General features: G+C 43.7%; 1 protein-coding gene across 2 annotated transcripts in view; it reads left to right on the top strand.

Moving 5' to 3' along the window:
* The first annotated feature begins 1,897 nt into the window (after positions 1-1,897).
* The window catches only part of nat16 (N-acetyltransferase 16), a 36,993-nt gene continuing 11,149 nt past the window's right edge, over positions 1,898-27,741 (top strand). The window contains exons 1-2 of one of the 2 annotated variants that reach the window (XM_037113192.1): positions 1,898-2,053; positions 21,319-21,507. In XM_037113192.1, coding sequence (XP_036969087.1) covers positions 21,449-21,507 — 59 coding nt within the window. In that variant the 5' untranslated portion in view covers positions 1,898-2,053; positions 21,319-21,448. The remainder of the gene's footprint in view (positions 2,054-21,318; positions 21,508-27,741) is intronic. The other variant, XM_037113193.1, reaches the window with a different exon arrangement.

The following is a 27,741-nucleotide window of genomic DNA, read 5'->3' as shown; positions in this document are numbered from 1 at the left end:
GGTGCTAAGCATAATTTGCATACAGATTAGTTAACACTGTAATAGAGGAAAATGTATTTTAATGGATGTTTTTAGTAAAGAAAGAACAGTTTTGAGTTTCTTACTTAAATGAGTTAAATGACCCCTGAACATTTGGAGTCATGTTTAGGATGTATTCTTCACCTTCATCACCATTACACCAAATGTAGGTGTATTGTGTAGAAGCAGGCTGTGCATCAGATTTGAACATTTTCCTTTTTTTCTGTGTTTTATTTAAAGACATGTCTGCAGTGTTCTGCCCAAAACTTAAATGAGGTCTGACTCGCAAAGCAGAAACGGGACCCCTGATTGGCCTGCTGTCGCTTCCTTTTGTGAGCAGGAACAGGTGGCAGGCAGGCGGGGTCAGAGGTCAACAGCTGCTCAGTTATTTTCCAGCAGAACAGAATAAGAAAACATGATTACCTGTTGGCAAACTGGATTTGACTCTTTTTTTTTCATTATAATTTAGCAATAAAAAATCACAATTATAATCAAACTATAATTTCCTAAAAAGGAAGTTTGCTGGCTTGGTTCTGATCTAGGAATCGCTGACGGACTGGCAATGAAAATACCTGTAATTTCATTACCGGGAGACAAGCTTTTTCGGCTTCAAAACTCCACTGCGCAGCTTTCACGGAAATGAGTGTGTCTCCACCGCTAACCCTTACTGTGTCGGTAATAAAACGCCCCTTATAGATCGCATCCCAGATTCCTTCCTTATTTACTCGCCACCACCGGATGGTGTACCGTCAATGTGTCATCACTTCCCACAGCAGAATTTGTGTGTTCACCTGAGTCTCATGTTTAGATCAAAGCAGAGCAAAGCAGGGGTGATGCAAACCTGCCGAGTCTATCGACCAGGGTGTAAATGCAGAGTTTACACACAAAAGGCTGAACCTAGTGCTAAAGCGGGATTTTAGACCAGTGGAAAAGGGGCGTACTAGTTTCATCAGTAAATCGTGCCTTCGCTTTTCTATCTATCAGGTAAGTATATATCAGGAGTATCGGGGAACTCAGCTTGATGTAATGATCTTCTGATGGTGTTTGCCTGATCGTGCTTTGGACACAACCGATCCGGTTTCTGTAATTCCAGCGTCGAGGGTTCCGCGCCCTGAAACCCAAGACGCTAAGAAAGCCCCACTTTGCTCCGAAGAACAAATTTGACCTCTGACTCTCCAGTCGTACCTCAAACCTCTTGATTGTTTCCTGGTTTGCGTGACGAAGACGCATATTTTCAGTGTATCTCAGACTCCTGGACCCTGCTGTATATGTAAAAAGCAAAGGATCATTATCCCTGCAGTGCTTTTCGAGGAAGCTCGATGACCTGTAATGGCTGTAAAACGCTACCGTCAAGTATAGCTTACAATCCGAGAATAACATCCTTTATTAACTATCTTGGAAGTGACTCTATCCCTCTCCGAAGCTTATAAATAGACCAAGTCAGCAATTTTTAGTCATTTAGTCCAGATAGGGGGCCATTTTTTTTTTGCTCCATTTCATATCAGTCTTAACCATATGTGGCCATTAATGTGTCATCCTTTAGTTTAGTATGTGTGATGGCAACAAAAAAACATTCTGCCAATCATGCAAAATTTATAAAATGTTTCAAAAAAAAAAAAAAAGGGGTAGAGATGAAGTGTACTTCCCAACTGCTCGTGCTTCTTGGAAGTCTCAGCACGTCCCTTTGATACTGACACACACACGCACGAACGCACGCACACACACACACACAAGGGCAGCCGAAGGGGGAGGGCTGCAGTGATGCTGAGCCGCTCCAGTGAGTCCAGTATACGGAGGGGCTTGACGTAGAGGACTGGGAGGGGCGGGGCTTGCTGCTTGTGGTCCGTGTGCGGAGTCTCCAGCGGGGAGGAGGGGGGAGGCGGGTTATCGTCAGAGCCGGGTCCGTCTGTCCGTCTTTCATTCATCACCGGAACTGTGCAGCTCGCGCATCAGCCCCGTGATACCGTCTCCCATCCCGTCTCCTCCGACGCCTGCGACGCCAAGGATACCGCCACCGCCGGCCCATCACCCCGCGGTAAGACCCCGCAGAGAGAGCCGACGGATGGAGCGCGGCTGCCCGGTTAGATAATGGATGGCTCCGCGCTGTCAGGTTGTCTGAAGGGGGGGGGAATTACCAGCTCTATAACATCCTCTATACGAGGGCTGTTAGCAGGGCCCGCCGGGTTTCATTGTGACGTATCGGATTTTATGATACTGCTCGACTTTAATCTCCATTTGCTATTATGTAATGTGCTTTAAAAAAAAAACAACAAAAAAAAAAACAAACAAAAAAAACGTGTTGTAGGTTCCTCGGCAATGACAGGATACTGACCTTGTGGGATTATTTGGGCTCTTTTATTATTAGTAGTATTATTATCATCTCTCCCTGCTCGGTCACTAAATGACGACGCTGCTGAAGGAGCCGAACCATCACCGCAGCCCCGTGTGTTCATCACCGCAGCCCCGTGTGTTCATCACCGCAGCCCCGTGTGTTCATCGTGTGACAGCCCGTCGTCTCCCGTCGTTGCCATCGGACGAGCCCCGCTAAACGTGCAAAAAGCCTCATAAACATGGCGTTGAGGTCATTGTGGTCAAAGTTTCCATCCCGTGTGCCTCAGCAGTGCCTTGTAATTGCAACGCGACGAAGGAAGGATGAGGACATTCGATTAAAAAAAAAAAAAAAAAAAATGATTGCACTTCAGAGATGTATATGTAAAAAGTCAAAATACATATGATACGTGTGTTTAAAATCATTTAACACGCTACCTTTTAGAAGCGTGTAGCGTTCAGGATATGTCACGGGCAGGCGGGAAGGTGGTGTGTGTTGGATGCTGAGTGTGGACAAAATAATGGGAACGCCTCAGTGGCAGAGGCAGGCGGTGAGGAAAGAGTTTTGCAGCCTTTCAAGATTTCGGAGGATGTTTCGGGGTGCTTGTCCGATCAGAAGCCGTGACGAACGATGGCTGGCTGACGTCAGGCTATTGAACAGCGAAGGGGCCGAAACGATTAGTCGATTAATCAGTTGGTCAGTCGACGGATTCGTCATTGGGATAATTAAACTGCGAGTTGATTAATCTCTCGGGTCACATTTCAAGCGTGAATGCAGTGTCCGGGATTTTGGATTGTCGACTGGACAGAACCAGCCATTGGAACAATGATGGGCATCTTTCTTGACCTTTTATCGACAAACGATTGCGACTGGCTAATAATCAATATGATAGTTAAATGCAGCCCGAGATTAAAGGTGCATTGTGTCGTACTGGAGAAGAAATGTTAAGTCAGGATCTTAATATTTAGGTAATGGTACAAACTCAGAAATACGGAGGATTTTTTTCCCCATAACTCAATAAACAAGCAGCTCTCCGAGGAAAATAAGGTCCCCGGGACACTGTTTGAAGCTAGAAAGGTGGCAGGGTCCGCCACATATAAACAAAGTAAAACAGTATGAAACTGTGTTTTGTTTTGTTTATTCAGTTCATTCAGACATGAAAACAAAGAGAGTTTGATTATTTAGTTTGCTAGTGTGCTCCTTTAATATGTTGGTTATTCTTCAGATGAATGCATTGATCATCTAATCTATAAATTGTTGTGTAAAATACCCATCAACATCTCCCTGAAGGACAAAAAGCAGTTTTCTACATATGTTTTTTTTTTTGTCCCAATGAAAACTGTGAGCACAGTGGAGCCGCGAGGATTCACGCGCCGCGTCAAGAGGCTAAGTCAAATGACGTTTGGAATCCCATCATGAATTACACGAGCCATGTCCGTCCGTTTAAAGGGCCATTCTGCGCGTCGAGAAAAGTCAGTTCGCTGTAAAGACAGTGAAACGCCATTGAGTTTTGTGTGAAACCTCTCAGTGCACCACATCGTCTGGACGCATCGACAGCTGCAGTTTGTGTGAAAGGACAGCTGGTCAGTCAGCTAACATACAGGGCCGGCAATACAAGGGTTCAGTCATGGGTTTCGGTGAGTTTTGGGCAATTCGACGTCACTTATCTGAATGCTGGGTGCAAAGTCTTTTGTAATTACTATACTACTATGCTTTCAGTTTCGATCATTGAATTCAAAGGTAAAAGTTGGAAAGAGGGTTCACCCGGGACAGGTTTGAGAAAAGGAACAAACTGAATTTCTGTCGTTTTTCTTGTTCACTGTTGGATCCTTTGGTGGGAGGTGTTGTTTTGTTGAAATCTGGAACATCTATTTCTGGTGGACATTGTTTAAACTCGTCCCATTTCAGCCTAAAAAAGCCACCAGGATAAAGTCAAACTGCTGTCGTTAAACATGAAATGAAATGAAAAATCCTTGGTGCTCCGTGTTCGGCAAACAGTCCAAAATCCGAAGGCAAACACAAATATGAAGCAGGGGAACATTACCTGAACGCTGAATTGAACTCGGAGCGTTGTCGATCCTTTTTTTTGGGGGGGGGGGGTGAATAATCAACTAAGCGATTTATCATGTCAATAAATCTTACCATACAGTGTTATAACCAATCAGTGTGGTCCAAGAGGTTATGATCATGTTACGTTATACATGCCGAAGTCTCAGTTGAGGCCATAGATTGAGAAAAAACACCTTTTGGTGATGGCAGGTATTGACGAGGATACAGTTTGCGGCTAGACAGCCAGACAGACTGGGAGCCAGAACATCCCAAATTGAGAATTTGGGATGTTCTGACTTGGACTGGCATTTTGTGAAAGGGGTACTACCGGATTCTGCAAAACGCTCTATTGGATCATATAAGGGCTGTTGTTGGTTCATTTTCCATTGACTAAGTGACGAATTGATGAATTGATTCGTAGGCTCCGGGCAATATTGTCGACGTTATAATAGAGTCAGATGTTGATGAAAGCTGAGTTTGATCAATTTGGACTAGATAACCGAAGCACCTGCCAATACGGTGCTGTAGGCATGACCTATTTTTGTTCGTTTGAGGTACAAATTAAATCGCTCGAAATGAAAAGCCAGTGTTAGGCTATAAACAGACTGCTAGGCCGTCAGTACCGTGCCAAAACGCGTTTGACCGCCAAAGTCCAGTTTGTTTGACGAGTGAGTAGGCACGATGGCGTTTAATGTCCTCGACAACCTGTGTAGGCACCTGTTGGCAACCGTGTAAGCACGTTGTAATTCAGTTAAAGGACATCTGACGATGTTTTTTTTAATGTTGGAGAACAAAGCGTGTTAATCCCTTAAGCCTTTGGGAAACCACAGACCTTATTTCAGACATTTAACCGAAACCCCATAAAAAAAACAAACCAAAAAAACCCCCACTGACTTAGAGACGAGGGAACAGGAAGTGCAGACACGCTAATTGATTCCTGGGTTGTAGGACTCATAACCACACCGCCCAGTGATGAAAGCAACGATGCAGTGTCTTGAGTCAGCCAAAGGCCGCAGAGTTTAAACCTCCATTTCATTCCATCAGCCACCGACAGTACTTCTAAACTCATTCAAATGCCATAGTAGCCAGATGAGGTCAGGACAGTCAGACCCTAAATAGATCAACAAAATGGCTACAGCGGCAGCACAGGAAACTAGATTAAGTACAGTCATAGATTCTTACGGGCTCTGAATACCAGGGATTTATTGTAATATGCTCAGCTTCCTTCTGTAATTTGGAATAAAGACACATTTAAAAAGTGGTCTGTATTTTTAAGGTACTTCTGATCGTAGACAGGATCATCGAGGACTGCAGCCCTGGGTGATCTTTTGTGTTGCATACCTCTACTGATAACACCAAATGCAGTCCTTGGTCAAAACAAAATGAAAAATGTAACTTTCTGGATGGATGCAAAATGGAAACGCAGCGTTTGCATTCTTAGGTCTGAGCAACAGCGGGGCTGGATACGCCAGGGTTGGCTGGGGGGCTCAGGGTGGGCTGACTCAAACACGTATATATATTCTGTACGGTTTCGAAGTTATGTAAAATGTCTCAGCTTGTCAGCTCCAAGTCCCCAAGGTGTGCACACACCCGCCCCCCCCCTTAGTGTTACTTAATTTGGAAATAAACACAAACACCTTTCGGCTGGTGAGGATGAGCGTGTAGCCTGCAGCTGGGATGGTTCTATATTTAGAATGATTTCTTGTCATACACCAGGAGCCTCGTTTATAAGACTCGGTGGATAATCCACACTGATGTTTGCTTACGTACAAATGAGGATTGTTTCTGCACTATGGCTTCAAATTAAGACCGTTGCAAAAGCTAAGAAAAGCAGTACCTTTCTGTGAAGATGCGCACTTTCTAATATCAGTTGTTTTTTTTTTGTATTGATCCCAACTTTTTTGGGGGGGGAGGGGGGAAGTGGTGCATGCCTCTTTCAGGTCCCATTTTGTGTGCGTACGCATTGGTCATAAACGAGTTCCCAGGGGCTCAACATTTCGGTCCGATCAATATTTCATCAACGCTGTCTCACCATCCACATTCCCCACCCCCGGAGCACAGAGGACCGGGGGGGGGGGGGATGCTACTGACACTCGTGGTCACTTGCCGAGTGCACTGCTGCTAATGAAAAAATGCCAGGACAGCACCAGGACGTAGCAGGTGGTAGGTTTCAAGAAAGCCTGTATTGCCTTTCTCTGGTGTTCCACGTTGGCTCGGCTCACTAGTGGGATTAACATCATCTATTGTAGACATCCGAAAGACATCGGATAGCATTAAGGAACGGCAGAACAGAGCGTCAGTAGCTGATTTTAAGTTCCAACACTGTGCAAATCTCACTAAGCACAACTTTCATGTACGTGAACGATCAAAGTCTGGAAAAGCCAGTGACGGCACAATCATTACAACCATTCTGATTACACTCCATATCCTCCTTCATGACTCCTAATCATACTGCAGGCTCTCTGTAACAACACTTAAATGGATGAATAAATTGTGTTAGCCTGTAACACTTTGAATGATACGCCAGGGTGGGGGGGGACCACATGACTGTCAGGATGATTTCTGGCAAGTGAGGCAGTCGGTCCGATCGCCATGAACATACGCAGTAAATACTGCAGCGATGGAAGCGCCGGCACTGCTCGAGGACAGCGCGAACGGAAGAATTAATAACACGTGCTTTTGAACCTTCACCTCGTCATGGTTTTTTTTTTGGCCTTCCTTTCGGTTGTTTGCCACGGTCGACTGTAAAGAGCCACTGATCAGCAGGCAGTCCCGAGGCGCTTTGCTCTAACCATCTACGGTTGAATGAGTTGAATCTTCGAGGGCTGACCCGCATGTGAACAATTCCAAGCCAGATTTGGGATTTGTTAAAAAGGAAATTGGGCATTGGTGTGCGCAAGGTTTGATATAACTAAATATTGTACGTTGTACGGTGTACGTTCATAGCCTCCTTTGTGTGTACGCAAGCATAAGGATAGGTTAGGATTCCATGCGGGGTTTTATTATTGTGTGCTAAATCCTACCGGAACATGATTTGGAAACCTCCCAGGTGAGGACTGATAAGTCTCATAAGGGAATTACTGTATTCACCAGTTAGGGTTAGGGTCCCCAGTAGATTCATTGGGATTCATCTTCTGGGGACCATATAGATCCCTGTAGTGTTAGTGTTTAGTTCATGAAAAATTTGATTTTGAAGTGTTCATTGGTGTCCTTTTTGTTTTCCAAATCCAAATTTTAACTACAATGTAAAAGGCAAAAAAAAAAAAGTCATGGCGAGAAATCGTCCTCGCCCGCTGATAAACCCGTGACAACACTGGTGTCACTGGCAGGCATTTCGCAAGACGAGATGTGACTGTTGCCTCATCTTCTCCAGCTGCCGTCAGGTGTGAAGAAAGAGGAGCGGTGACTTCTGCCCTGTTTAGTGTGACTAGAAAGAAAGACTGTTTGGTTCTCACTGAGGATGGAGTACCTTGTCTCAACAAGATGGCTGAAAACACCATCCCCCAGTGTCTGCCATGGTAAAATATCACTGATTTGTGTTTATCGATTCCATCGTATGTGTATGTTGATTCCCTGTTGGGACTAAATGTTAGTTCAATGTCAGTAAATCTCAAAGTTCTTGGTGGACTCAGGGTGCAGGGTCAGTGGTCGTCCTGCCTTGCTCTCTTGATATCCACTGAGCCGGAAGTTATGTAAATATCCACTCTATGCATGTTAGGGTAAGGGTTACCCTAACCCTAACCCTAACCCAAGTGAACAAGCTTGATGTTTCTCAGAGAAATGCTTGTCTCCTTAAAACAACTGCAAGATACGTTTTATTGTCTTCTTTTTGTTTTTTTTTCGGCAGTCCTCATGAACAAAAGTGCTTCTTGTCAAGATCCTTAGTCTGAAATGAGACCAAATTTCTTTCAAAGGTTAAACTGTAGGAAGGCAACTGTTCGGCAGTTAGCGAAGTCACAGTCGTCGGCTAAACACAAGTGATTGACGTGACGCTGGGTGCAGGGACGCGCTCCAAGTAGTTGAGCATGCAAAGCGGTTGAATGTCATAATAAAACTGATACACGTTTGAACGCTAACTGTAGATCCTTTCGCGAGAGAGCTTGTTGAAAGTGAGGCTGACGATAATGTAAGTGAGTCATTTAGCTGACATTATACACACACACACACACACGAACACCCTGCTCGTGTGTTGAAATATTGTGGCAGTTCACGCGCCAGTCTGCCATTTCAGCTTCAAGAAACACAGAAATGAAAAAAAATACAGTTGAAATAGTTAGATGTGAGTTGTGCTAAAAAAAAACACCGCACCTGAATCTGAAATGAAAGGACTGCAGTGTTCAGGGATAAACGCAGGAAAGCACTAATTGTGCTCGTCATTGCCGGTGTTCTTCTTCTCTCCCATCTTCCTTTATGCGCTCTGTTGTGATGTCACCGCCCTCTGTCTTTTTCCACGCTTGCCTGTAAGGTCAGATCAAAATGTTCTCTCTCCACCATGCTTACACCAGTCGCTCTTGAGAAAGGTATATCGCAAATTGGGATGATTTTGATGAAAATGTTTTTGTTTTTGTTCCCGTCTCTTGCTAGCACAAAAGAGGGCAGCATGTTTTTAATGCTGTTTCAAACACAGCTGTTGGTAGGGTGCATATTGATGAGATAATGCATCTATCTGTGGCGATGTAAGATCAATAACCGTATTGATAAAACTATATGATGAAACTTACCACCCATATTCCTCTAATGTGTAATCCTATGGCTAACACATGTGGTTGCTTGGTAAAAGTGAGTTAGAAGTGTTTTTTTTTTAATTTAATAGCTTTTCATTGTAATATAACGTCTTCCTAATAATAAGCCAACAGCAATATGTGACATGCCGTAAGCCACTTCTTTTGCTGTAGTCTGGAAATAAGGAAAGTGATAATTGATGTGTTTCATTCAACATGCCCTAACCTGAGACCTAACACTTACCTCAGCCTTTTTAGAATTCCTTTTACCCTTCTTCAAACGGGTAAAAAAAGAAAGCAGCTATGGTCTCCGGGTCCTCATGTGATCCTCCAAAATTAACAAGGTCAGAGTAGGGGGTGTTCAAGGCAGTTGCTGGAAAAATTGTCAAAAAAGTTTACTTTTTTTTTTTGGGATCCAAGCATGAAGAATGGAAAAGCCAATCTTCTTGCTTTAGCAGAAAACCTCAGTGATGTATGAATACTCTGTTTTGGTAAGCAATTAACATGATCACTGTCTGACAACCAATTTTTTCCTATAATATATATAGCATGCCGTAAAAATCCATTAAAATATAATGAACTGTCCAAGAAAAATTAGATTGAAATTAAAACCGTTCCGCTGGCTAAATCTTAACTAAAACATGACAAAACTAATAGTATACAATGTGAAGTACAATTTTGTAATTATTATCAACACTAACCTGTATCCAGCAATCCAATAGTTGTGGTCGTCATTCACTCTGTGGACCAGCCATTGACACGACCATCCACTGCCACCAACAACCACCAATAATTGACACAGGTAGCCAAAGTACTTCTACTTCTACTCAAAGTGATTTGAATAGACTTAAGTCATGTCATGTCATCGTCTGTAACCACTTCATCCCTTTTTCACCCCTCTGGGTAAGGGGCAGGGTACACCCTGAATAAGTCGCCAGCTCATCACAGGGCCCTCACTGATAACAACTGCACATCAGGAGCAATTTGGGGTTCAGTATCTTGCTCAAGGGCACTTCGACATGCAGCTCAGTTCAGCCCAGGGGAGCCGGCATTTGCTCTACCCGCTGAGCTACAGCCGCCCCTACAGACTTAAGTGTTTCTGCAAAATTGTGACGTACAAGAACGTAAGTAGATATACAGGACTCATGTGAAATTAACAGACGCGGGCCTATCCTGTTACTTCTGCTGTTACCCTATCCCCGGTCTCAATGAGCTCCTAATTGGGTAATGGCCCTTAGGTATGGAGCTGCGAGGGCCTGGGGGGGAGATCTGCAGCTATGAATGGGGCCGCCACATCCCGTTTGTGGATAACAGAAACTACTCCAGGGGGCCAGTGCATGCACGGAACACAATTGTTGGGCGCTCATCACAAAGAATTAGTAACATATTGTAATCCGCCGGATTTGAGGAAGATGTTCCATCTGGTTTGACGTTATTTACATGGGAAGTAAGTCAGGCGACATGTGCACACATTGTAGCCATTCCTCAGCCGTGCTCTGGGCATTCTGGGAAAAATTCTTCTCTCACTTGATTTGCCTAGGCATGTGGAAGTGCTCCATTTGGCGGACCATCTGGACCCTAGACAACCGCTACCCCTTCATCCCGAACAAAAATGGGGCACACTCGGCTAAATGAGAGCTTTGGGAAATTCTCCTCCATGTGAAGCACACTCTGAGTGATAATCATCTCTATAGGGAAATGTGTAGATTTACTGTTAAGACCGAGCTAGAATCAAAGGGAAAGGAAAAATTCGCCTCACGTCACACTTCACTCTGACTTTGCCTGAATGTTTCATTTTTTTGGGTGAACCTTTCCTTTAATGTTAGTGGTGCAGCGCCATTCAAATTCAGATCGAAGCATTTTATTGCTGACTACAGAGAGTAGAGGTCAGCTGTTTATTCAGAATGTATTAATATTGAACGTGTCGAAATTGCACCACATTTTGAGAATGCGCCTACTTTGGTCCCCAGCTACAAACCTGCCAAGTATGAGGCACGCTGCCTACTAAGCAAACCAGATGCCTCTTCTGCACATGCTGCTTTGTTCCCGCTTGTGACACCGTGGCCTGCTCTGCCAGTTGGCCGGACCAGAATAAATCCCAGGATTCCGAATTTTCCCTTGGATCCGGTATCCGTTTTTCCTTTTAGCCCTCGTCTTCACTAAATAACCTGATCCCTCAAGCAGCTCATCGCTCCGCTGTCTTTTACCGGCTAGTCAGCTGTCCACCGCAGAAAGTCACGCCGATGAGAGTCAAATCAGCACAATCCACTGAAAGGAGGCTGAACAGCTCTTTAGGAGCAACCGCAGACGTGACAATAAGCTGTAACTACAGATCAGCGCGGCTTTGAACCGTGATGGAACAGTGGCCATCCTCCCCATCATCATCATCATCATCATCATCATCATCATCACCTTACTCTTTCTTATATGCCTTTTTCTTCACATGGAGAGAGAGAGAGAGGGAGAGACAAAGAGAAAGAGAGACAGAGACAGAGAGAAAGCGAGACAGAGAGAAAGAGAGAGAGAGGGAGAGAGAGAGAGTGGGAGAGAGGGAGAGGTTTGAATGTGATCTGATGTCTTCTGACAGTTTGGTATTTGGAATTGAAAGCGCGGAGGCATTATTGTATTAATCATGGAACGGAGGGAAAAAAATAGGAAAGCACAACATGGACATCCTATTTGTTCCACTTTTGTCAACACGTTCCCTCGCACGGTCCGGCCTCTCCGTCTCTCTCTCTCTCTCTTTCTCTCTCTCTCTCTCGCTCTCTCTCTCGCTCTCTCCAAACAAACACAGGCAGGATAAGCAGCAGTGGGCGTCCGTGCAGACAGGGCTTGGGAACACAACTCCGTACGTACTACACCGGGTTTCATTTGGGCTCAGTCCGACTGACGCGTCCGTGGCTTTGGCCTGTGCCGATCACCCCATCCCTATGCTGTTGTCGTATTTGATGTGATTTACTGTGATGTGTTGCTGCAAATGGTGTGATCAGTCTGCAGGATTATATAGTTCAACATTTTTACTACAACAAATCCCTGACCAGAGAAAGAAGCATTACTGGGAGTGAAGGGCTGTAATACAGAGCTACCTCACGGGACCTTATTGGTATCATACATACATTTTCCGCCCTGTTTAAATTGTGCCATGAATTACACATGCAATATTTGAGTCCCAAAGATGTTTTTTTCAAGCTGATAAAGTGGCTGTTTGTCGTAAATAAAAGAAAAATCCCATCTAGTTTTTTGTGCAGCTGCTCAGTGATCTACATCGCCTCACTTGACATAACCCCAAGCTAACAAAAACATGTCAGGCAGATTGGCACAGAAAAAAAAAAAAAAATCCAACGGACATTAACAAGACAAAGATGAGTCAAAAAGAATCTTGAGAAATTACTGGTTAAAAATCAATTGTAAACCCCCCCCCCCAATCTTTTCACTACCTTAAGAGACGTTAATGTATTGACGACCGTGGATTTCCTTTTTGAACGGAGAGAATACTTGATTGTACACCGTGCTGCAGAAACACACTGGGGACTGAAAACCTTGACGGGCTTAACAAGACAGTCAGCGATAAATCATTCCTAACACCTGGGCAATAAAACAATAGAAAGCTGGTAGATGAAAAGTTTGATAGTTTCACCGCAATGCATTAAAGGGGCACTATGTAGTTTTGGAGAAGAAATTCAAACTTACTGTATTAATGAGGTAATACTACAAAAACAAAATACATTATGTATTTTTTTTCTATTAGTGAATAAGCAAGCTGTTCTCAGAGGGAAATAAGGTCCTCAGAACACCGTTTGAAGCTAGGAAGGTGGCAGGGCCCGCCACATGTAAACAAAGTCAGTAACAAACAGTATTCATTGTTCAGTAATTTATTCAGTTTATTCAGTCATGAAAACAAAGAGTGTTTTATCATTTTGGCAGAGAAAAAACAGATGTTTCTCTTCTGACTCCCCCAAAACTACATAGTGCACCTTTAATTACCAACCCCCCCCCAATTACAGCACACAAGCACACCCCTAGCTCGTAAACAAGCCCGTACACCCTGACGATGGAGCGGGCTCAGAGCCACACACAAGACAGCCAATCATTTAACATGTGTTGTTCGGTTGCACCGTCGACGTTGGCGATCCTCGTCCCGCAACGGCTGGATAGGACGACTGCCAGTGACCGCGCCGGGCAGCGTGCCAGTACAGCCACTATCTGGTTAGGCGGTGAAGGTGCTTTGAAAAAACATTGTGATTTGGGTTAAAATACCGTCTGCTGTTTCTGTAACCTTGGTTACAAATACACAAATCTTTGTTGCTGTGCACAGTTGCAACAGCTAACAAAGGCTCACGTCAGATTCCCCACTGGGAACTCAAATGTGCATTAATCCGCATTAAACAGTACATGTGACTGTTCAGGGTGGGTCAAATGTGACATGATGTTACACGTACTATACATCCGCATACACACTCACGTGTGCGCGCGCACACACACACACACATACACGTGCATTGTGTGTCGCACTGAGGGGACCTTGGAGATTAATGACTGTATAGGTGCTGCAGTGCAGAGGGGAGGCCAGGGGAGGAGGACAAGCGAGAGAAGAGAATGAAGGGATAGATTTAGGAGAGCCGCAGGAGGAGGGGGATGGTAGGAAGGCTGAGATGGGGGGGGGGGGGTTGTTAAAGAGGAGCTGAAGAATGAGGGCTAGGAGGAAGTTAGGGAGATGAGGAGGAGGGTTTTGGACTGAAATAGAAGGAGGCAAGGAAGGGGTGGAAGGTCAAGAGGAGGCTAGGAGGAGGTGGAGGGGTCTAGAAGGAGAGGTGGTGGAGGAGCACGTTGTCCGCCTGAACGGTTTTATTGTTTGCCGATGGGCCTGACTCGTGATGAAGTACTGCAAAGTCAAACAGGGCTTAGTCAGTGTGTTTGTATGTGTGTGTATGTTTGGGCCAGTGGGCTCCATCGTTATGCGGACAAAATGCCAGTCACCGTAATGTATATAGTCACATTTTAGGGTGAAGACTTTAAGGTTAGGTTGAGTTTAGGAGAGCGGATCGCCCAAAAAATGCAAATCGGGTGACTTTCCATCAATGGAAAGTCCATCAATGGAAAGTCACCCAATTTACATTTTTGCACCTGGTTTGCCTGATTTGCATCGGCATGAAGGGAGGGGATGATTACTGGATTTACATTTTTGGCTAACTGTTCCTTTAAGGTTAGGGTAAGGTTTGGAGTTTGGCATGTAATGGTTACGGTCGGGGTCGGGGTTAGGGTAAATTACTGTGCGTACAACTATATCATGTGCCCAAAAATAATGGAAGCATTGTTTGTCTGTGTGTGTGCACGCGCGCGGGTGTGTGTGTGTATGTGTGTGTGTGTGTGCAGAGAGATGCACTGCCTCATTTACTCTCCCTCCCTTAAATTTGGACAGAGGAGACCCCAAAACATTAAAAAAAAGAAGACAAAGCTCTCATTTCTGCTGTCCCCTTAACTCTTCCACTCTTTCATCATATCACCACAGACAGCTGTGGGTGTAATGACACACACATAATCCCCCCCCCCCAACACATACCCATCCCCCATGCTCATCCTCTCCTCCCCGTGACCCTCATTCATTTTACAGCAGCAGCAGCAGCAGCAGCAGCGCTACGGGCCACCGTCATTCGCTGCATTGACATGCGTTTGTCTTTTGCGGAACAGTCCAATTTTTCTGAAATTAGACAAACAACGAAAACCTGGAAGGACCTACATTTATGCGCCTAAATAGTTACAGAGGCCATTTCTGCCTCGGTGTTGTGCATGATGATGACCCAGGACAAATGACAACGGTGACAATGATCAATACTTGCTCGCAGCGGTGTGTTGTTTTACGACATGTAAATGCTTCGGTCCAAAATCATTGATTACAGTCACAGGACCCAACCAACAGTGAACGCATCCTACTGGCACTGTCTGTTAAAGGCTTGACTATCTATCTATCTATCTATCTATCTATCTATCTATCTATCTATCTATCTATCTATCTATCTATCTATCCACAAAGAACCTCACCCTTGCAGTTGATGCAGCTGTAGTTATGTCATATGACATTAAATAACTCGCCGTCGACACGAAGTGATGGATGACTATGCGAGTGAGTTAATAGGCTTAGTCATTAAAATGTTGAGCCGTTTCTTATACAGCGCTGGCCTGATTCATTGGCCTGGCTTTGTCGAGGATGATTTATGATTTTTTTTTTTTTTTTTTACAAACCATGATCTGTGCCCCTTCATCTCTCTTTTCACTATTCACTGAAATAAAAAAGGTGTGTTTCTGTTATAAATGTTTTTTTTAAAACGCTTGATGCAAAATCCCAAAGCCAACCATGGAGTGAAAGCGACTCGTCCAGTGCATATGCCAAAAATATGCATTTCCACTTTCTGCTTTGTTTTTCTCAGCCCCATGACACATCCTTGTTCCCCGGCTGAGCTGAGCCAACTACCCTCCTACGTGAATGGGATAAAAATATCTCGATAAGGCTCGCATAGTGTTTGTAAAGCGGCCGAAATTGTGATGATACTCAATTTACGGAATGTAGTTGGACCGAACGGCTACGGTCATGACGGCGAAACGAGTCATTTGGTGAGGGGTGTGATGCTCAAATTTTTTTTTTTTTTAAAAAAAAGCATCCAGTGTTTTACAGTAGCTTTGTTCTCAGTGTCAGCTTACGGGGACAAGTTATTCTGCGGCGCAGCCTATCACGTGACGATGCAATTCCACGGTAAATGCCAGGCTTTTGTCGAGGCCAAACTGCGTAACTTACATCGTCACGTGATGCACCGAGCATCTCGAAGTCTAGAAGGAGCTCCACAATTAAATGATTCAGCCTCTAGTCAAGTTAGCCACGCGCTAAACCGGGAGTTAGCTGGTTCGGTCGGCCTCTGGTGCGCTCGTTTCAAATTTCTATCCAGGCCTGCGTCGCGGAAAGGCTAAAATGGAAATACTTGAATATGTTAACTGGTTTATCAATGCCTGTTAGTTAAATGCTTTGTCACTATTCCCCAGACACTTTTGGTCCTCCATATGTCTGGCATCAAGTGGGTGCTTGCTCAAGTGTAAGGGACTTTTAACACGTCTAATGTCTCATTATGACCCACATAAGCCGTAAGACATTTCTTTTTGTATAATAGTTACAGTTGTCTGTAATGTCTGTCAGATTTTGACTTATCTGGGTTGGGTAAGTCATGAAATGAAAACAAACTTCGTTTGACCTCCATCACATTACAGTTATTAATCTTACGTAGATACAAATAGATGCGTCAACTTATCGCCATGCATCCTGCAAACAGCCGTGTGTAAAAAAGAAAAATAGTATGTAAAACATGTTGCGCCTTCCTTTTAATCGCAATTTTAACTGCATTACTATATTTATTTTGGGTAAAGTCATTGTTATATGAATGGACTGATTAAAAAAAAGTCATTAATTGAAAAAAATGTAGGATTGATCAAAAAGAAAGATAATCAGGTGTGGAACTAGAGGTGTCATCTCATTTGAGTTTTAATGTTTCAGTCGATCTACCTAATCAGTGTCGAATGTGAAGTGGTTTGGGTGAGTGTTTCCCAAGAAAGCTGCCAGCAACGCCGGAGACCAGACTGTTCTGAACACTTTGAATGGGCACTACAATTCCACTTCGGATGGATTCATCGGTGTGATTTGTGAGAAATGACCAGAATTTCCAATGGCGGTTCAGCATAGTCGGCAGCATAACTGCCCACTGCTGCTCACTGTGCTGCAATCTAGCCGCCATTAGTAAGTTGATGCAGTAAGCTGTGGAGCTAAGAGGCCCTATCAGCTGACTGAAGTCTGCCCAGACCAGAAGCTTGGATCAAGAGAGGGAGTCATCGCAACGGAGCTCGGCTCTACCAGGCGCAAACCGCCTCCCAGTGAAAACAGCCGGACACCGGACTGGGACTGAACGCAGCCCTCTGAGACTGACTTATGACAGATCGAAGACAGGGATAATGTATGGAGGACTACAACCGTGGGGACCAAGAAGACACACCAGTCGTGGCCACGAGGGGCATCCAGCAGCAGAGGAGTCATGAGTCAGTTGGTCCTCAGCATCAGCACCATATATCATTTTCAGCTTCACCGCTGTGCTTTTCGACTCCCGACGAGTGCTAAAAGTGGCGCAGCGTCTTGTCCTGAGGGGACTGAAGCTTACAAAAAGCGACTGCAGCAACCGGTAAGCCTATACCACCCTGTTCTGAATTATGCATGCTGCCACGCTGTACAGGTGGCAGTCTAAAAACCATTAAAGCGCATTTGCTTAAGTGGGTCGATGGGCGCTTGGAGAAAGTGTTGCTTCCAATTACGAGCTGATGCTTCCTCTAACGCTGGTTGGCTGACTTTTGCCAAGGGAAGGGCATCAATAAATGATAAATGACACAAGTTGGTAGATGATTACACAAATATTAAAAGTCGTAATTGATAAATAGTTATATATGGATAGAATAAACACCACCTCTCCTTGGTCTTCCATCCTTCCCCTGGCTGGTCCCTTATCAGCCAAAGGCGCAGACCTTTTCCTTTAAGAACGGGGGAAAAACGATCGTTAAAGTGCAACCCTATGCTTGGAAAACATAAAGACATGTAACACAAACTTTTATTTTATTTATTTGGACTCTTTTACACGTTCAACCAGTAATTGTGGGAGGATTCTTGCTTCAAAATTATCCTCATCTTGGAGTAGAATGATTGTGCAGAGAATCCTGGACGTAGCTATCTGTAGAGATGGCACAGATTGCCATTATCAGGGTAAATTTCCCTTAAATCGGGATAAAAAAAAAAGATTTGTAATGTCATAGGATAAGGTTTGGATTGCAGACAGCAATGAGACAAATGTTGACCTATATGTGTTTCGAAGCTTGTTCGCTGGGAGAGCTTGCCATCCCTCTTCAACAGCTCTTGCAGAAAATATAGCAATAAGCTCGTAGCGCTATTGCATTGCTGACTGAGGCAACGTTCATGGAAGAACTGAGAGTTGTGGGAGAGTTCAGCTGATGGCTATGCCCAAAATTCATTGTACAATTCAAAAACAATACAAACAGTCTTGGACCAGACCACATGATGTCTTTCTCTATGATATCGACTGTCCCTGCTCAGACAAACAAAACGTCAGCTTGAAATCTTTCACAACCTGCAAAGGTGACTCTTAAGCCACAGACGGACTTGTGGGATAAAAGATTTTTTGGACCAGGTAGTCTTCCTATTGGATTCTTGTAAGACGTCCAAAATGAGGAAGTGGTTGTCTTCCATTAGCCACGTCTGCTGGATAGTCTTAAGATCTAAACAGACTATGAGCCAGCTTCAATGACAAGCTCCGACATTTGGGAAGGGGGTGTAGGGAGGTTGGCAGGGTCGGTGCAGGGTGTAATGGGGTGCTGCTTGATAGATGGCGCCATAGTAAAATGGTAAAATCTTTAACATAGTGACTTTAAGTTAAAGCATATCTTAGTCTAAGGGAATACTATACATTCTTCTTCATTTGAAGGAAGCAATAAAGTCGAAGGATTATTTATTTATATCTATGAGTTCCATAATTATATCTTTGACCTCACTTTCCCGAAACAAGAGAACTGTGTATCATAAGTCCAAAACCGATTAATGGCATTACTAGTTTAGAATGTCAATGTCAATTTTGTTCACATATTGGTGAGTGGCAGTAATCTATGTAAACCTTATCATGGATTCAAATCTGGAAATAACACGCAACTATCTTTTTCTCTGTCGTACAACTCCTTTCTACAAAATGAAATCCAGTGTAGACTATGGTCTATTTCAGGGGTCTTGGTTTAAAATTCAAATAGGTCCAGTTACTAAAATTTCCTCCCAGCAAAGGTCCGGAACTCATCCTATCCGAATTGCATCCAATAGCCTACCCCTGCGTTTATCAAATAAAATCAACACCAACACATATTTCCTTATTGTTTCAGCAATATTCATTTTTCGATTTTCAATGTAGGATCATTTTTAACATACAACCAATTATGCCACCTATATAGAAACCAAATAAATAAAATACATAAAATTAGGCCTACATTGCAAAGAAAAGAAAACAGGACCAGGACACTGGGTCTCATTTCAGATTTCTGTTGATATATTTCCTCAACGGATCCGTGTTTGGTCTCATTGTGCCGCTTAACATTACCGCTTTTGATCAATGCCACGGTTTCACAACATTCGAGACGCACCGGTTTAGCGCTATTTTCTGGAAGAATGAACACATATTCATCCGTCCATTTATCTTCTCCGTTAACTGACCATGTGTTCCTCCATCCACAGTGCAACATATGTCTTCCGGTACCCAATCGATTCGATTGGCTCCCCAGTAAACGATCGCTGTAGTTATTGCAGTCGTGACCTATGTGAGATAAGACACGCCATTTTGTAAAGCATGGTCTATTTGACGTATTGACGTTTTGTATACCACGTTAAAAGCATTACATACGTTTGTTCCTATGACGGGATAACTGGGAAGGTTATCATAGTTTTTGAGATTTCACGTTTTGACAGATGTGCAGGGATTACTTGCTTTCTCGTTATATAACTCATTTGATCTCTCATAAACCTAATCTTCTGTCAAAGCAAAATGTGATGGCATTGGTAAAAGACTCTCTCGTATAATTTTTCCCTGAAGACAATGCAAAACAATGGTGGATACAGAGTTTCAAAGTTCATATGCTCGTACGATGCAGATTTAAATTGGTTAAAAATAGCTTTTAAGTGACGTTTGGCTTAACAGTGGTAGTGTACTGTTAACATCAAAAATGTTTGATAGGCGAGTTTAACGTCATTAAATGTTTCATTAAAACTTTCAATCTCCACACCATGATCTATTAAAATGCCTGCTGCAGAATGAGAGCTAGTATTGGCAGGCATTCCTCTCTCAACATCGAAGTTATTGATTTTTGAATGGGACATTATGGCCCTTTTCATTGAGATTTACTGCATATTGTTTTATGTGCACTGTGTTTCTCTGACAGAAAACGTCTCGCATGTTTGGATGTTAACCTATAGGGGGAAACGATCCTTTTGGTGGAGGACATGGTTTAGCCTAATCCCAAACACGTAATAATCTGAAAGATATGCGTCTACTTGCATGCTGTAATGCAAGGTAAAGGTAGGTTAAATATAATTTTAGTCTATTTGATAACCCTAAAATAATCCTCATCCTGAAATACAGTTATAATCCCCAAACTGTATGAAAAAAAATCCTTGGACTGTCAGTTAATTGACATTTTGTGGTCCACTCATTTGATGTTGGCTGTTTAAAGCTGTTCAGGATTAATTCATTAGATTAAAGAAGCTTCCCTTTTGTAGGAATCTGTCTAATGTGGGGGGTCCGCCGCCTCCGGGGGAGGGGATGTCAAGCCTGATAAATCTAAAGGTTGCCATCAGTCCATGACCTCTGTCTTTCTAATGTCTGGTGGCCATCCATGTTGCCATGACGGATAGCCAACTTGTGCTCTGTGGCGTCAAGGTTAAAATGTCTCTGTATATTATTCCACAAGGACATTTTAAAGTGCAGAGCGCCATATTTTATGATATACTGTCACATGCAAAGACTTAATAGGGTAAGCTACGGGAAATGAGCTCCAAGTCTCAATTCACCTGGTACAATTTAGATGATCATTGACTTTGTGATGGTAAGTCCATTGTATCTTGTACCAGACAGAGATGTTAGAAGTCCTTGTTTTACAAATGTACACTTTATGCTACAAAGGTGCCAGTCATTGAAGTTGCCTGTTGAGGAGCATAGAATTTCCGTCTGCCCACTGTTGTGCCTCTGCTGTAACAATCCTCTTTGGATTTGACACTGTATACGTCAGCAGTGGGTAAGCTGTGCGCCCTTTACTTGTCACTAGTAGTTGTGACTTTATCTAATACAACAGAAATTGAATGTACGAAAAAGTCAGTGGCAGAATACTTCTTGAATTGTGGGGGTACGATGCATAGAAACAGCTCGATTTGCTGAAATTCCTGCCGGCGCATTTTGATAAAGCACCACTAATCCTACACAAAGAGCCAACCAGGTGAGTGTAGGCGACAGTGTTGAAGTACATCGCACAGTTGTCTCATTTTCATGGCAGCAAGCACAGAGTTATGATTGACAGATTTATCAACTAATCATTTTCTGGTGCCTGTGTGTCAATGGTTTGTTTCATGTATAGGCGGGGCTACGTTGGAAAAATGACATGGATCCTGCAATCGCTCAACAGAGCGGTATGCTTAAGTGTTTGCGTCAGCATGGAGCCTACTGGCGTGAAGCGCTGGAGCCAAGGATCTACCCGGGAGACATGAATGATTTTGGTGTCCATGTTCTCGTCACTTGACCGACAGGATAATCTTCTGAAGACATGGTGTGTTCCTTTTATCCAGGTGCTCAAGTGACCTGTTCTTTTCAGTATGATGGTCCTTATCTATTTTGTGTGCAAGTGTGGGAAGGCAAAGAGGAGAGCTGGCAGCGTACACCAAAATAAATTGAATTTGTGACATTAGAAGGGTAAAATGCTAAGTTCACGAGGGTCGAGTGCCACCAAGTATACAGCTGTAGGGGGAGCTTTTGTCTGGGTGGCAAATTAGTACCATAAAAACTTAACTGGTGATACTCTCGAGTGCTGAACGCTTACCAAAAATGATTGGCTCTTCGTCAGTCACCAACAATGCCATGTGTGCGCTTCTTTTGGGGCTTTTCCATCGGCACCTTCGGCTGCATCAAACCGTGCCACGCTGATTTGCGTTTCTGCTACCACCTTGGGCGCCAAGTTGTGCCAAGCCGCTCTCTGGACCCGGGGGGGCCCAAAGCATGTCTGTCTCGCCTCCTGAGTGGACTGCAGATGACCTCCACTTGACTCCCCCTCAAAACAGATGTGTGTTGCGAGATTCAACTCAAGTTCATGTTTTGAAGCGTCTGTGTGTTCAACTCTCAGTACTTCTAGCACCTCTGCGGTTCAAAGTTGAGTCCCTGTTTGCACTTCCAGACTTCCATTTGCTCTATTTTGTCGTTTCTTTGTGTTTGTGATCAACTGCTTGAGGAGCTGTGTGAAGTTACTGCCGCTGAAATCCGACATTTCCGGATTTAGCTCCCTCATAATGAAAGATTTTTGTTTTTTGGGGGTATTCTCTGATGGTAGTGCAGGGAGAGAGAGCATATGCAGCAGCTTCTTTGACCAATAGCCCTGCCTTGCTGGCCTGACATGCTCAGTCAAGCAGAGCCAGCACATGCATGGAAAAGCCCCACATGCGCGCACACCCTTACCGATCTATAAAGCTCCCCCATATTAGCACGGTCATCACTAAATGACCCCCAATCTGCAGCGAACGTACTGGCATTTGCTCGCAGCGTTGCAATTTAGTGGCAGTCCAACGGTCTCTGCAAATGTGCCAAATTCCATTTTGTTTGGAGTAAACTGCCAGCCCAAGAGAGGAAGGAAGCGAGAGCATGAGAGAGTGAATAGGAGGAGAGTGAATCAATGAGTGTGTGTGAGAGACTGAGAGAGAGAGAGAAAGAGAGAGAGAGAGAGAGAGAGAGAGGGAGAGAGAGAGAGAGAGGGAGAGAGTGGGAGACAGAAACACAAAAACAAAACAGCATCGCTCTCATTGGCAGGACCGGGCGAGCCAGCCAAGCCTGACACCTCATCTCAAAGCATCAAAGCATGATGGAAAAATACCAGGGTCCGCAGTGTGTACGTGTGTGTGTGTGTGTGTGTGCTGTGACCAGACAGTGTTTTCACTACAAATGCCCTTACAGCTCACATGGCCCATTGATAGATTATTGGAACATGTCTAGCATTTCTGTGTTAGCCTCCACAAACCAGCAGCTCCCCTAGAGGACCTCTAATCCCCTCTCTTAATGGAATCAAAAGACAGTGCTTAAAAAAAACACACACACACACAAACTAACAGGTAATCATGAAGCATTAGAAGGCTTATGAAAAACAGTGAAAACAGAGGGATGCTCTCCTTAAGGTTGTGTCAACCTTTTTGCGAAGGTTTACGGCGTTTAGAAATGACAAGTGTATGTCCTTTTACAAAGTTTATATATTGCAAGGGGATTGTTTTTAGTCTTGGCATAGTGATTTTAGACAAGGGACTCAGATGCAGCAGCTTCCATAGTGCCCCTCTACTGTGGTGGAATCTCTTTTTTTGCGTCGACCGTGTTTATCCGGAAATACCAAGGTGGGCAGCTCCGTGACGGACTACTCCACTGGTTGAAAGTTTAGCGTTGTGTTAGTGCACGAGGCCTCATTCAGACACAATCAGGCGTCGGGCAGTTAGCTGCAGGGTTGTGTGTGGGAGTGTCGTTCCACGGCGCCTTTGTGTGACAGAATGTTGTGAGCTTAACCCCTGCCGATCCAGAAGGTGGTGGTGACGGACCTAAAATTAGTTTGCCAACCACTATTACATAACAACAACCTAATTGCATTCTCCACATTGAAGCTACCGAACAAGACCGAATTCAGTGAGTGCAAGTGAAACAACGACGTTACACACAGTCCGATGTGTGTTGCCCTGGTGCTAGCGTTTAGCCAACGCTGCTATGAAGTGCGCGACTGCACCGACTGCGGGCCGTGCCTTTGCCTTAGTTGGTTTTGTAATTTGGCGCACTGGTCGAATGTGTCAACAGGCCAAATCAAGTTGCCGAAGATGAAACATTACATTTTACACTGGTCACTGCAACATGATGTCGGGTTACTTTATTCAAAGTTGATTCTGTTTCAACTTTGTCACCACATCCACATGTTAAGGATGGCTAGATTAGATAAATTTAAAAAGAAAAACACAAAATTCAACTTTCTTTATATTGTCACTTTTTGTGGCCATGAGCCGTTATTGGGGAAAATCAGTGATGCTCAAAGAATGGACCAACTACAGAGACTATTTATCCCCCCTTACAGCCCTTCTCCGAGATCACCTCTTGGCATTGTGGTGCTGTGTTCAGACTGTCATTTGGAAATGTGGAAAGTTTGCAAGCACCTCATTCAGTTTTCTGGAACTACTGCAACCTTACATGTGGCAGGTGCCAGCAGGCTTCGATTCTCAAACAAGAGGCCCTTAGCATGGGAAGATGCTGCTCCTGGCATCTGCTGGAGCCCCTGGGTGGGTTTTTCCAATGTCAGCCATGTCCTCTGCCAGTGGAACAGTCAAAACCCATTTTTTCCTTCACTTTTCACTATTCAATAACTCCTCTCTGCTGCACGCTGGGATATCAGGCCACCATATGGATGTATGTATAGGTTGTTTGTATTTGTTTTAGGACGCTGGCCTGCGTGGTAGACTTTCTTGCATTGTTGGGTGCTTTCAGGTTTTATTGTTTGCAGCTGATCCACTTTAGCTCACTTACTATACAGACAGATATGTGATGGCTGGTACGTCCTATATGCGGATGGCTTGGATTTAGTTCTTTCGGTTCATATGGCACTTCAGATAAGTCCTACTCTTTCTCTCCGTCTTCCTAGCTTCAGCGCGCTGTTGTGATTGTGAAATCGTTAAGTATAAAGCTGCCTTGTAACTTTGTGACCATCTGTTAGTTGAACCCTTCGGTCCAAGTAAATCCTCTGTCTCTTTGCATCCATCCATACACAACTGGGCAGATGTGATCCATGTAGATGAGGAAGCCAACAGTAGTCCCATTCTTGAACCTGTGCTCAGATGCAAGCGGCAAGAAGTGTCTTGACAAGTTTTGTAATTAGATAGTTTTTATTGTATTCAAGGGTGGCTTATTGTGTCCACACCATGTGCCCGTACTCAGAGACGTATTGTGTTTTTCCATTTCAGTGTTCTGTGTCTGCGTCAGGTTCGGCGTTGCCTGAAAAATGCAATGACGGGTTGAACATGATCATGTTCTGTGGCGAGTGCCATGCATCCAGTGGCACTGATGCCGACATTCAGACAAGGTCATCTTTTATTGACATTCTATTGAGTTAGGAGTTCAACAGTTTTACAGGCAGTCCTCAGACTGGGATAGTCTAATGCTGCTTTACAGACAACTGAGAACCCCAGCATTTCCAACCTCCTATTCGAAAAAGAACAATGGAACATTGAAAGTCAGAATTCCAGCTGACGATATGATTTGATACAATATGACATTGTACTATACAACTTCATTGTCAGTTTACTTTAAAATACATTTGGCTCCCTTGCCCCTCAATTCCACTTGGGCACGTCTTTGTTAATTGGTGTGTGCGCCGCTGTTTTGCTCCATCCTCCGCATGTCGTCATAGCCCTCTGGGAGCATCACAAACAGCTGAGCGTCATGCCTGCCTGATGTTTTGTCAAAAATAGACTCACCGTGTATTCTCCATGGAGCTCAGCAGTGAGCCGCTCTGCTGCTGAAAACATGCAATGGGGCACCATATACAGTATTTCACATATTTGCTGAATTACAAAGCACATCAAAGATTCATTGCTTTCAAACTTTCAGATTTTACTTCACAGCGCACCAAACAGAATAGACTGATGAGTAAAATAAGTCTTCGGCCTGTTGTGTTTAAATGAAGCGACAATAAATTGGCTACTGTAAGGCGGAAATTGGTGTTCCCCCATTTAGACTGGATAGATGGATTTGTAAAACTCCATCTACCCTGACTTCATGAAGAAACAGTTGTCTGACGTTGTGTAGCTGTAGCAACAGTATTTCTATTAGGCAACTGAGGGAATATTTAGATGCATTTCTGACAGTTGAATTGAAATGTGTAATGGCTTCCATCACCTCGTGTGCCATTTCCTGCCTCTGTTTTGTTTATATATGCAAGGAGGCTGCGCTGGCGAGGGTTCAGCTGTCAGTACACTTGCCAAAGAGACATCACTTTGTTACGGTCAACCTAGGTGTTTGTTCATTTCTTGCGTTGTTCACCTGGAATGCTTGGAGGTTGTGCATTTCAACGTGAAAATCTCGACTGGATCACAGCATTACAGTCTTTCGGCGAGCTCTATTGAGTGCACTGTGTGCCTTTTTATGTCCCCAGCTAAGCTCGTTCATATATTGACACATGCTGCATGTCCATTCAGCCTGTTGGCTGTGATGCCAAACAATTCCATGCTGTGGAGAGGCAGGCTAGAAATCATTATTTGGATAGTTTGATGGCATGCTTCTCTTGCCATTGTGTTATGTGACATTTTTGGCCTCTGCTCCTGTGGTGTGTCATTTTAGTGTGGCTGGCGGCACTAGAAGACCCTGTTTAGCAGTCTCAGAAGCCTCAGTCGTGGGCATTCAGTTGTATCACTTCAGTAGCCCAGACCTGTTGTTCACGGGGCTGACACCATTCGAGGTGGCAGTACCCGCTTGGTCTTGAGTTGCAATTAACACTATTAGCAATGTTCATGGATGTCCATGACACTGCACTCCTTCTGCTCAGTTTGATATCTCTGTGTTGCTGGTGTTTCTAGAACATCCTAAATTATGTCATTCCAAGGACCATTATTTCAACTGACCAATAACTTTGTTTTGATGTCAAAGTAACACAGTAGCTTTGGGGCCAATACTGATATTAGGGAGTAAAAATCTCTAACATTGATATGTCTTATCTTATATAGCTTATATGTATACAACCATTTTTTGCAATGATCTCCTCAAATGTGGTTATCAAACGAACCCCCAGGCAAATGTATGACACATCAGCAGAATATTTTACAACCTCATAGTTTTAGTTCAACTAATAACTGCATTGTCTAAAAGTAAACTGCTGCAGAGAAAAAGTCACTACGAATTTAAACCAAGTATATCTGTTGCCTTAACCTAACAAGTGTAAATGTTGCCTTAACCTGATCAAGGGTATCTGCTGCCTAAACCTAAGCAATTATATATGTTGCCTTAACCTAACAAGTGTAGTTGTTGCCTAAACCTAACCAAGTGTATTTGTTGCCTAAACCTTAAAGAATATGGAAATAATAAGTAAATTCAGTGTAAAAAAACAATAAGTGCCAGACCAAAATGTCATTTAGCCGATATCATTGGTATGGAACATTATTTTAAGTGATTATAGTGCAGAAAAAAAGATGTTATGTGTCATGATGTTATGGTTAAACTTGGTTAGGTTTAGACAACAAATACACCTGGTTAGTCTGAGGCAACAAAGACACATACGTTTAGGAAAAGATGTTTGGATTAAATTAGAAACAGAATTTCACATGAACCCTGTGATACAGATGGTAATTCTCTCATGTGCGATTTTCTTCTCTTTTACCCGAATCACAAACCCGCAACATTAAAAAAAAAGGGATTGGTCAGTTTGAGTGGTTGAGTGGTCCTGGAGCAACATTAATTCTGACTACCCAAGAACATCACCATCAGGGAAAAGATACAATAAAATCCTGAATGATCATTGGCAGGTGAAAACAGGCAGCTGGAGACAAAATTTGTTGTGGTTGTAGCTCATGGGGACCATCATTCCCAGGCTAATGGCCCAGTTAGCGGTGACGACAAATCCTGTGCACAGGTGATTCACCATTCCAAACTTGGACGCCATTACAGAAGTGTTTTTGAATGTACGTTACATGTTATTGTAACTAAGACATAAAATGAAATATGGACTCATACACTAATGAAAATATGCTATCAATGTGGACAACTCTCAGTACTGGACTGATTTTGA

This window comes from Acanthopagrus latus, chromosome 10 (genome assembly GCF_904848185.1).
Source record: "Acanthopagrus latus isolate v.2019 chromosome 10, fAcaLat1.1, whole genome shotgun sequence".
Classification (NCBI taxonomy): domain Eukaryota; kingdom Metazoa; phylum Chordata; class Actinopteri; order Spariformes; family Sparidae; genus Acanthopagrus; species Acanthopagrus latus.
This window is presented reverse-complemented; position numbering and strand designations above follow the sequence as displayed.